Genomic DNA, 12,309 nt, shown 5'->3' with positions numbered 1-12,309 from the left:
CTTTTTAGAGTGCTAGGATGTGTATCAAGTCAAGTCAAGTCAAGTTGCTTTTTATTGTCATTTCAATCACAAACTCTGGTACAGTACACAGTAAAATCGAAACAACGTTCCTCCAGGACCATGGTGCTACATGAAACAACACAAAACTACAGACCTACCCAGGACTACATAAAGTACACAAAACAGTGCAGGGCAGTACAGTAATAAATAGATAGATAATAAACAAGACAATAGGCACAGTAGAGGACAAATTTCAATATAATAATAAATGATGTAGATCTCAGTCTAGACTTTGGGTATTGAGGAATCTGATGGCTTGGGAGAAGAAATTGTTGTACAGTCTGGTAAGGAGAGCCCGAATGCTTCAGTACCTTTTGCCAGATGGCAGGAGGGAGAAGAGTTTGTATGAGGGGTGCATGGGGTCCTTCACAATGCTGTTAGCTTTGTGGGTGCAGCGTGTGGTGTAAATGTCTGTAATGGCAGGAAGAGAGACCCCAATGATTTTCTCAGCTGACCTCACTATCCGCTGCAGAGTCTTGCAATCCAAGATGGTGCAATTCCCAAACCAGGCAGTAATGCAGCTGCTCAGGATGTTATCGATACACCCTCTGTAGAATGTGGTCATGCACTTTGGTAGAAGAAATGAAAGGGTTAACTGTTTTCTACATGGAGAGAAAATACAGAAATCTGAAATGCAAATGGACTTGGGAATCTGTGTGCAGGATTCCCCAAAGGTTTATTTTGCTGGCTGAATTTGTGGTGAGGAAGGCAAATGCAATGTTAGCATTTATATTGAGTGTATAAAAGCAAGGACGTAATGTTAAAGCACTGGTGAGGCCTCACTTAGAATATTGTGAGCAGTTTTGGGCCCCTTTTCTTGGAAAGGATCTGCTGAAATGGGAGAGGGTTCAAAGGAGGTACATGAAAACGAAAAGAGTTTGATGGCTCTGGGCCTATATTAACTGGCATTCAGAAGAATGAGGGGTGACCTCATTGAAACCTATTGCACAGTGAAAGACCTTGATCTGAGTGGATTGGAGAAGATGTTTCCTGTGGTGCAAGAGTATAAAACCTGAGGACACATCCTCAATAGAGTAATCTCCTTTTAGAACGGAGATGAGGAGGAATTTTTTTAGCCAGAGAGTGGTGAGTCTATGGAATTTGTTGCCACAAGCAGTTGTGGAGGCCAAGACTGTATATATATTAAGGCAGAGGTTGATAGATTCTTGATTTGTCAGGGCATGAAGGGATATGGTTGGGAAGGCAAGAGATTGGGGCTGAGTGGGAAAATGGATCAGCCATGATGACATGAAGGAGCAGACTCGATGGGCCAAATGGCCTAATTCTGCTCCTATATCTTATGGACTTATGGTCTATTATTTTAATTGTCACTGAATCATTTATCACTATTCTTTCATAGAAACAAACATAGAAACCAATGCAGACAATTATTAAACCTGTTTCTGCTTTTGTTTCATATCTCTTTATCTCTGTAGCCCTAAGCACAGTATCTAACGCCTTTGTTAATATATTCATAACTTGGCTCCAACTATTTACTGTGTCCTGAATATCACTGGCTTGCCACTACAGAAGAAGAAATTTCTCCCCATTTTAGTCTTAAATGGCTTATCTCTTTTCCTTAGACTGTAGCCTTCACTCTGAGAACACTATCATTGAGTATCATAGCGCTTAAAGTTTGCTAAGTGGGAGATACTTGGCAGTTCACAGCTGGCTGTCTATGATATGATTTGGATCATGTACAGTACCACCCCATAATCTGTAATCTGATTACTCACTGCTAATTGGTGTCCTGCCATCATTGAGAGAGATCAATTAGAATTAACATGAATGGAGAGGACATTCAAAGAAAAACACCAAGTTATCACAGATGGGGGCATCTTTCAAAGCATCAACGTGGTTATCTACATGCTAAACTTTGAAACAGAAATCTATGGTCAGAGATTTTAGTATGACTTCACATAATAGTTAATAGCTTTGTAACTTTGAAACGTCCATTTATGTACCATAAAGGATAGCCGGAAAACTAACAAGGAGTAGGGATTAAGAATATCAACCAATCATGTCATATAAAAGCACATGCAAAAATCAACACTGTAAAGTTTTTTAAAAAAGCTAGTCAAAGATTCCAAGTAGGTTTTCCAAGTTGGTCCTCTCCAAACTTCATTCTGCCAAGGACCAAGTAAATGAAATCAGTTCACATGGCATTAGGGATCTTTTCACTCTCCCTGAGGACGCCCACTAATTCTTACAGAAAAAGCATGCAATAGGAATGTATCACACCTTGGTGTGGCAATTGCACTGTCCAGGACTGCAAACAGTGATGCAGAATTGTGAGCGCAGGTCGGCGTGTCACAAAAAACAGTCTCTTCTCCATTAACTCTATCTACACTTCCGACTGCCTCGGGATAGCAGCGAGCATAATCAAGGGTTCCCTCCGGGCCTGACTATTCTCTCCTCTGCCGCGCCGCGCCCCGCCCCCCCCCTCTCCCCCCAGTGATGTCGAGGATATATAGCAGCATGCTCAAGGACAGGTTCCATTCCAGAGATACAACACACTTGAATGAATCCTTTACACAATAAAGATGAACACACCATCTCTCAATTGACCTCATCATGACCTTATGCACTTTACCTAGCTGTTCTGCACTTTCTCAGGAACTGTGACACTATATTCTGCGTTAGTGTCACATGTGCCGAAGTGCAGTGAAAATCTGTTTTGTATGTTGTATATACAGATTATTTCATTACAACAATGCATCGTGGTGGTACAAAGAAAAACAGTAACAGAATGTCACAGCTACAGAAAGAGTGCAATGCGTGCAGACAATGTGCAAGGTAGATTGTGGGGTCAAGAGTCCATCTTATTTTACCAGGTGACCATCCAACACTTTTATAATAGCAGGATATAAGTTGTCCTTGAGCCTGGTAGTATATCATCCTTTCTGGCTTTTGTATCTTCTACCTGATGAAAAGGGAAAGAAGAGAGAGAGTGACCAGAGAGGGGGTGGGGTCGTTGGCTGTTTTACCATGGCAGCAAGTGTGGACAAAGAATCATCAATTCCTGAGATGGCAGGGTTATCCTATGAAGAGAGGCTAAACAGATTGGGTCTTAATTCCTAGGGGTTCAGAAAACTGACCTAATTCAAACACAAGAACATAAGAGTGCGCTACAGGGTAGAAATTGAGAGGTTTTCATTAACTGGAAATTTACAAACAAGCAAACATAGCCATGTAATAAAGGTTTGGTGTTTTCAATTTCAGAGAAATAGAGACCTTTTCTCTCAGAGGGTAACACACACAAAATGCTGGTGGAACACAGCAGGCAAGGCAGCATCTATAGGGAGAGGCACTGTCGACGTTTTGGGCCTGAGTCTTGGCCCGAAATGTCGAGAGTGCTTCTCCCTATAGATGCTGCCTGGCCTGCTGCGTTCTACCAGCATTTTGTGTGTGTTGCTTGAATTTCCAGCATCTGCAGATTTCCTCGTGTTTGTCTCTCAGAGGGTAATGAGTCTCCAGAATTATTTGCCAATGAGGATGGTGAAGACCAGATTTTTATGTATATGTGACATGTTGATAGATAAACATTTGAAACACTGAGGAATTGAGGGTTATGAGGAAAAGGCATAGAAGAGGAGTTAAGGCCAACAGAGTTCAGATCCTATTTGGATGTCAAGGCAGGCCTTTGGAGTGTGGTGGTCAACTCCAGCTCTTATTTTCTTGAGTTCCTCTGGTCCAAAGGAAAATATTCTTCTTTGCCGAAGGTGAGGGATCGCAATGTGAAACAGAAAACCTTCAGAGAGTTTGCATGCATGTATGAAGATAAGCTCTCAGATAAAGGGCAAAACTAGTTAGCACAAATGTGAAATTGTGAAATGTTCTTGCTCAGAGTATTCATGAGAAATTCAGGGAGTCTGATCCTGAGTGCAATCTACCAATTGTAATGACCCAGCAGCATGGATTTATAAACTGCATCTGTGGAAAATGAGACAAAGCAAGGCACGTCAGTTAGATTCTAAATCGGAACAGCTCGCCACTCTGCATCAAAGTATAATTTCCATCTTCTACAACATCTGCCATAGATATAGAGGTAGAAGTTTTCTCAATCAGTGCCACACAGATTACTGTTATAGACAGTTAAGGCTAGGTCTGATTTGAGATTGGTTAAGTCCTTTTCATTTAGCTTATTTAACAGTGATCCATCAACCCACTTACAAGGGAAAACTGCTTCCAGAAGTGGTTTGCCATTACTGGTAATCATTGCTGTAGTTATGAAAACCATTCTATGCACAGTAGTTTCTAGAGCAATGAACTAATACCAAGTAAGTTCTCTAATAATTTGGAAAGCTCATTACAGTCCTGTGATTGAAGATCAAAATTGCTCTTGACTATTTTAAATAGCCCGTTGATTAGTATATATTTGGCAAGCTCTATCTCTACCAGAAAAGGAGGAACAAGAGGTAAAATGGAACGGTTCTGAAGCAAGTGCAGGAACAGAGGAATCTGGCTGCATAGGAACATAAATTGTTCATAGAAGCAGGGCTTGTGAGAGAGAAATTAGTAAAGCATGGCAGATTCTAGACTTCTTAAGCAAAACATTGAATAGAAAGTTAGTTGGGTTATCTATAGCAAGGGTTAGGAACATTTTGAAAATAGCTCCCATTTCTGTTCAGCCTACTTTAGGAATTTCATAAAGGTCTTCATAATAGATTTGATTTATGCGAACATTTGCCTGAATGAGGGACTTCAGCAATAAGGATAGGGTGGAGCTGTTCTCACTGGTGCAAGGGTGTGGGGAGAATTGATGCTCTGTACACGTTCACCTGTGTTTAAACAGAGTAAATTGTAAAAGCCATTCCCATTGGTCAATGTTCATTGGAGCTGGGAAAATAGGTCTTAAGTGTAAAGTAAAGAATGCTGGTGAAGCACTGAAAATGGTTTTGATCTGGGACTTCAAACGTGAATTGGTTAAGAATCTGAAGGAGAATCTTTACAGAAATACAGAAAAGGACCGAGAAACATGAAGTAGCCAGTTTATTCTTCTTAAAAAAAAGCTTGAATGTTGGAATGGCCTTATGATGTAGCAAATAATTTCGAGATCATACGAATATGACTTTTGCCGGATTAAAGACTTAAAATAGCAAAAAAGTGCTCTCCCGGCCTATATGATGAATAAACTCTTCTTGGGCTTCCTGTACCCAGCTGGAAGCCCGAGAAGAATTTATTTGTCTTAAAATAGCCTTTAAAAATGAAACGACAGTTATATTTATAGGTGCTTTTGAATTGCACAGTGCTATAATAATACTGGTACTACAAATTAAAAAAGCAGACCACTGAAGATATAAAACTTAAAGGCAATCCCCTCATTTTATTTATAGAATTTCATCAGACAAAAGTTAATGTAATCCCAAAGCTTTGCTCAAAAAAAAGGTTTACCCTACAAGCCCATTTTTATTTTTCATTTACAACTGGCTCAATTTAGGAAATTAAAATGTACATAATTTACAGGACTCTATAAGCCAGAGAAAGAGAAGGAATGCAACTAAATGAGTCATTGAATGACTGCAGGAGTCTTAGTAGAAAGCACATCAAAGAAAGTAATACCTGTCTGTCTCAGCTGGTGGGAGACATATCTTATTTTTTGGCGCAAGAACATAGGGACTGTGAATATATCATGCAGGGAGTAACTTTTTATATTGTGATCAATGAATAGGTCAACACATCTTTTAAAATCCCAATGTTCTTGTAAAAGCCTAGGAGTATTGAAACAAGAACTGATTCAAAAGGTTGGCGTGTAAATCAATAGTTAATGAATGAGAACAATAATAAAGAGTGACTGAAAACAATGATTAAAGTTTTAGGTATGTATGTAATGATATTTAAACCAAATTTCCTCAGTGAATTTATTCATTGATCAATAGGGCTGAAAAAATTCCCTGCTCAATACACAGCCGATGATGAATGGTAAGACAACAACCACAGTAATGGGCATTAATCACACCAATTTGACACAAAAATCATCTAAGATGCACAGATGAAAAATGTACTGTCAAAGAGAGACATATTAAGAGGAATGATTAAAGGCTACTCTAAGGATGTTTTTGAAGGAGCATCTTATTAGGAGAGAAAAAGAGAGTTGAAGAGGTGGGAGCTTCAGATTCTCAGTCTCGGTGGGTAAGGTCAGAAATGTCAATGAAGTGACATAGAGAGTCACTAGATCAGAGGTGAAACTCTCAGAGGGATGAATGCATTTGAAGGAAAGACTGAGAATTTCAAACCTGAGATGATAGAGGCTTGCAAACGCAGAGGTAAAAGGACATGGTATAGCAATAGAATATAAATAGCCAAGTTTCAGGATTACAGTAATAGATGGAAAGACTGCAATAGACAGTGGTAGAGATCCGGAGGCTCCTGTATTAACGATGGATTGGATGTGGGGTGCAAGGTTAACTTGGTAATAAAACAACACTGAGATTAGCCCCAATCTGGTTCAGCCTGTGACAGTCGGTAGTGAATGTCTGGGATGAACTGCCAGAGGAAGTAGTGGAAATTCATACAATTTCACTGCTTAAAAGTTGTTTGGTAGGTTTTTAGTTAGAAAAGACATGGAGGAATATGGGCCTTAGGCAGAAAAATGGAATTAATGCAGGTAAGCATCATGATCTGCAAAGATGATGTTGGCTGGAAAGGCCTGTTTCTATGCCGTACATTTCTTTGATTCGAATGTTCAACATTTACATTAGTGTGGAGATCTTACATCTTGCTGTGTGTCATTGTTGAAGTAATGAGAGAGAACCACAATTCTCTAAGTGGCTGGATTGTCTCTACTATAGGAAACTGTCATTTTCAGATACAGTTAGGTTAAAGGGTTCATGACTGGTTAGAGATGTTTGCAAAAAGCGGCCCTCTGCATTTGTCAGCAGATTTTAGATGGCAACTACCAGAAATTATTGAGTTAAAGCAAGTTTTGTTCATTCATACCTGCTGCTGATATTGCTTCTGCTTTTCCAAGAGCTGTTGATGTTGCTGCTGAACAACAAGCTGTGCCAAAGCTTGTGTGTTTTGCGGGAGTGGAGCAGAGTATGTTCGATTTAGTGGTCTATGGCGTGGCAGCTTGTTTGCAGATCTAAGGGTTGGTGACAGCTTCTCACCCGTTACTCTCAATGCAGAGTGAGCATGAAGGGGAACCACACCTGAAATACAGTAGAATAGTTAGTTTATAAGTAGCTTGGAGATGTTAACTTCAGCGCCACATTGTTTCAAATTTTAGACACTTACAACAAGTGCTGGAGCTGAGGGAACTGATTTAATTCAGAGTTTAAAATGAAACACCTGTTTGGAAGCCTTTTAATGTAAGAAATGGGGGCATTTCTTCCTTGAATTCTTTTTGTTGCCAGGCATTGCCCAGGCACAAGGGATTCCTGAAGAGTGCATTTTGAAAATTCTTGTGTTTCCCAGTTTACTGAATTCAAACATCTCCAGGGCTTCTTACATGCAGACATAATAGACTGCAGAAGCTGAAATCTGGAGCAAGATAAAAATAAGCTGCAGGAGGAACTTAATGGGTCTGGCAGGATCTGCAGAGGGAAATGGACTATTGACTTTTTGAGTTGAGATTCTTTATCTCGACTGTATCCAGTTTGGGTGAACTGACTTTCTCCAATACTAATGCACAGATCCTTTGACCACATAGTCTTCCAGTTAGACATCGCAGTACTTGTTTGTGTATATTGATATTAAAAATCCCAAAGTCTTATATTAATAATGTTACTACTGAGCTTTTGAACGTTTTAAATTAACTGAGGTTATAGAGTATGCCACAATTGCTTTCATTGTGCAGGTAACATTGGGGTTATACCGCTTTACAAGTCTATATGTAAATCTACACCATTTCATTGCTGGCATAAATCTAGAAAGCACTTTGTTTTTAACAAAGAGAGTTTTATAAAATCCATTGTATTAATGACTCTTTCCTGCTCATTTTTCTTAACCACATGACTTCCTCCCCTTCCAGCATCTGTCCAAAATTCTTTCAAAAACTCCTCTTGAAACTGCTTCTACCATCTCTCAGATAGTGTATTGCATTCTACTGTACTCTCCTCATGATGCCTTCCAATTCTATCGATAAATACTTAAAAAAAAATGCAGCCTCTAGTTACTGACACTTCTGTCACAAGTTGCATTTTTTCTCGCAATAAAGGACATTCAAGATACTTCTATCTAATCTGCTTAACACCAAATTATTTTTTAAAAATTTTTTTTATTAGTTTTTCAAAACATTTTACAAATTAAAAACCCCAAATCCCAATGAGGAACATTAAAACAGTGCAAAATTAAGCATAAAATAACAATATGCTACAAAGGAAGAGGATTTAACAAAAAAAAGCACCTAAATTAAAGACAAGTAAGCTTAGTGTCCTCCCCAAGCCCCACAACATAAGAAAAAACAACAGCAACTCCAGACCAACCACAACACAATATAGAGAGTATAAGTCAGGACAGCCAAACTCCCAGACTGTGAATACACTCAGCAACAGAGGATAATAATGCCTTCTACCAGAAAAAAAAAGGAGCTGAAAGCAAGGGACCGAAAAGAAAAAAAAAACCCTAGTCAAGAGGAAGGTTATGAAAGTACTCGATAAAAGGTCCCCAGACCTTATGGAACTTTAGATCTGAATTGAGAACTGAATAATGAATTTTTTCGAGGTCCAAGCAGGCCTTGATGTCGTTAAGCCATTGAGCATGAGTGGGCGGGGCAACATCTCTCCATCTGAGGAGGATCAAGCGTCTAGCCAGGAGAGAGGCAAAGGATAATATTCGGCATTTGGTCGGACCCAGACATAAATCTGTCTTGCCCCAAAAACCGAACAGAGCAATTAAGGGGTTTGGTTCTAGGTGCTGATTCAGAATACACGATAACGTAGTGAAGACATCTTTCCAGAATTTCTCCAAGCTAGGACAGAACCAGTACATATGGATGAGAGCGGCCACGCCCCTCTTGCATTTATCACAGAGTGGACTAACGCTAGGGTAGAATCGAGATAGTTTAGATTTAGACATATGGGCTCTATGAACAATCTTAAACTGTAAAAGGCAGTGGCGAGCACAAAGAGAGGTTGAGTTAATCGATTTGAGAACTGAATCCCAGCTCTCCTCAGATAAGGAGATATTTAAATCCTGCTCCCAGGCCATTTTGATTTTATCCATGGGGGCCCATCGTAAGGCTGCTAGTTTACCTCGGATGATTGATATTAAGACTTTACCTAGTGGATTCATGGAAAGAAATAGGTCCATAGCATTTTTCGCAGGCATTTCAGGGAAGTTAGGAATTAAAGGAGCAATAAAGTGTCGGATTTGGAGATATCTGAAAAAATGAGCATTGGGCAGATTGAACTTAACAGAGAGCTGCTGAAAAGAAGCGAAGCGATTATCAATGAAAAAATCTTCAAAATGTCTAATGCCCTTCCTATACCAAACCTGGAATGCTGAATCATATGTAGTAGGTAAGAAAAGGTGATTATGAGCAACAGGGCTGGAAACGGAAAACCCCTGGAAACCATAGCATTTCCTGATCTGAGCCCGTATACGCAAAGTGCGTCGAACAAGAGGATTAGCTGTTGATCTGGGCAGACTACTAGGAAGTGCAGAGCCAAGAAGTGCAGAGATAGATAATTCTTTAGTGGAGCTCAGCTCCATCGCCACCCAGTTAGGGCACTTGGGTTGGCCATGGAAGAAAGACCAAAAGGTAGCACAACGTATATTAGCTGCCCAATAATATAAACAAAAGTTAGGTAAAGCCATGCTACCCTCTTTATTAGATTTTTGGAGATGGATTTTATTAATTCTAGAGCGCTTATTCCGCCACAGATATGACAAAATAATAGAGTCTAAGGAATCAAAAAAAGATTTAGGAATAAAAATTGGGATAGATTGAAATAGGTATAAAAATTTGGGAAGAACATACATTTTAACAACATTAATACGACCTACCAAAGACATAGATAGAGGTGACCATTGTACCAGACTCTGTTTTATAGCATATGAAAGATTGGCAAAGTTTTCACGAAAGAGATCTTTAAACTTCCTTGTGACTGTAATTCCAAGATAAGTAAATTGATTATGGACTACTTTAAAAGGGAGATCACGAAATGTTAGTTCTTGTGCTTCTTTATTAATTGGGAGAAGTTCACTCTTATGTAAATTAAGTTTATAGCCAGAGATCTGGCTAAACTGGTCAAGAAGTGAAAACATTAGAGGTAAGGATGTAGACAGATTTGAGAGAAAGAGTAATAAGTCATCAGCATAGAGAGAAACTTTATGCTCAAAACCCCCTCTCCAAATCTGTCAATTCAGGGCAGTTTCGAAATGCTATCGCCAGAGGTTCCATAGCCAAATCAAAGAGAAAGGGACTTAAGGAGCATCCCTGGCGGGTGCCACGTTTGAGATTAAATACTTGGGATTTCTGAAAATTAGTTAAAACAGAAGCGGTAAGACACAGGTACAGCAATTGGATCCAAGAGATGAAACTTTGGCCAAGGTCAAATTTTTCTAAAACTGCAAAAAGGTAGTTCCACTCTATACGATCAAATGCTTTCTCCGCATCGAGGGAAATAACACATTCAGGAATCCCAGTTGGAGGTGAGTATAAGATATTAAATAAACGCCGAATGTTAAAAAAAGGGAGACGGTTTTTAATAAAGCCTGTTTGGTCATCAGAGATAATGAAGGGAATGATGGTTTCTAATCAATGAGCCAAAACTTTAGCCAAGATCTTTACATGAACATTGAGCAGAGAGATCGGCCTATACGAGGAACACTCTGTTGGGTCTTTGCCCTTTTTTAAAAGAAGAATAATAGATGCCTCACTGAAAGGGTGGCAATTTGCCATAATTAAACGAGTCAGATAATACTGAAAGTAACTGAGGAGAAAGAAGAGAAGTGAATGATTTATAAAATTCTACAGGGAACCCATCAGGGTTAACACCATATTCTAAGGCCCTTTCTTATAACTAAAGCCGTCATACATGATATCATTTTATTAAACCATGTGTCAGACTATTCCTTGAAATTTTATGTCTTCCTGAAGTGTGTTAATATTATCTCACTGTTTACAAATTTTCTTAATTTTGTGCCAGCTACAAGTAGACATGCACTTACGGGTTGGAAATAAATATCTTAAAGGCATAATTGTTCTCAATGCTAATACCTTTTTTTCTCCTGTCTTAAAAAATAACTATACACCTCCTTCCCTGCTCCACACCTTTTGACTAGTTTTAGTGTTTTAGTGTTTGTGATACACCATCTCTTTAGTAAATAAAACTTCAATTTTGCTAACCAATCTATAAAGATTTATTTATCAAATGCCTTCTTACAAGTCCAAGGTCGACCATAATATGCACATCCACACATTTCATTTGGTCAAATGCTATTTATTTTTACTACAGAGTGTTCATTTAATAACCTGTATCTTACTCACATGGCGATCAATGCTATGTCAGATTAATATTACTAAGAGCTTTCTCACAGTCAATGTTACACAAACTGACTTATAATGGCTGGGTTTATCTTTTTTCTCTTGTTTTGTTTGTCTGTGTAATATCTGGAATTCTTCAGCCATAATTCAGAAGGACTGGAATATTTTGTCCAGAGCCTGTGATATTTTGCACTGTATAGCAATTTCATCTAAAGAGAAATTTATTTTTCCAAATCTGTCTGAGAACTGCCAACCTTTAATTTTGTTTCTCTTTGTATATTTCTAACTTAAACTATTTCTCAACTGCAGCATCATTTACTGGCAGCATATTGGCTATCTAGTGAGATAGATATTTATTCACAACCAAAGTAAGCTGTGTCGTCCTTGTCTGGAAGAAAATCTGTTTCCAAGTTCAAAGTAAAAGTTATTATCGGAGTACATACAGTCACCACATACAACCCTGAGGTTCTTTTTCTGTGGGCATACTTAGCAAATCTATAGAACCGTAACTGTAAACACGGACAACAAACTATGCAAATGCATAAATAAATAAATAGCAATAAATAATGAAATGAAATAACACAATAAAAGAGTCCTTAAATGAGCGTAGTTGATGCACCATCAATAACTCTCCGAGATGTGAGGCGAGATATAGGCTTTTATTGGCTGGAAGAAAGAACAAGCAGCAATTGACCACCACACTACATCCTGGAGACTGAGGGCAGGGCTCGGGCTCCAATCGCTCCCAGTCAGTGGGAGGAGCCACAGGAGCAGTCAGTGGGGGGGTGGGTGGGGGGGGGGTGTGTCCAGACCGGTAT

The 12,309-nt window shown here is 39.1% G+C and overlaps 1 protein-coding gene across 1 annotated transcript in view; it reads right to left on the bottom strand.

The window, feature by feature from the left end:
* LOC132395719 (histone deacetylase 9-like) overlaps window positions 1–12,309 on the bottom strand; it is a 470,412-nt gene that overhangs the window by 82,306 nt on the left and 375,797 nt on the right. The window contains exon 11 of the mRNA XM_059972669.1: window positions 7,000–7,211. Coding sequence (XP_059828652.1) covers window positions 7,000–7,211 — 212 coding nt within the window. The remainder of the gene's footprint in view (window positions 1–6,999; window positions 7,212–12,309) is intronic.

Source organism: Hypanus sabinus, chromosome 6 (genome assembly GCF_030144855.1).
Source record: "Hypanus sabinus isolate sHypSab1 chromosome 6, sHypSab1.hap1, whole genome shotgun sequence".
Taxonomy (NCBI): domain Eukaryota; kingdom Metazoa; phylum Chordata; class Chondrichthyes; order Myliobatiformes; family Dasyatidae; genus Hypanus; species Hypanus sabinus.
Note: the sequence above shows the minus strand (reverse complement) of the source record. Positions and strands in the feature narration are given on the sequence as shown.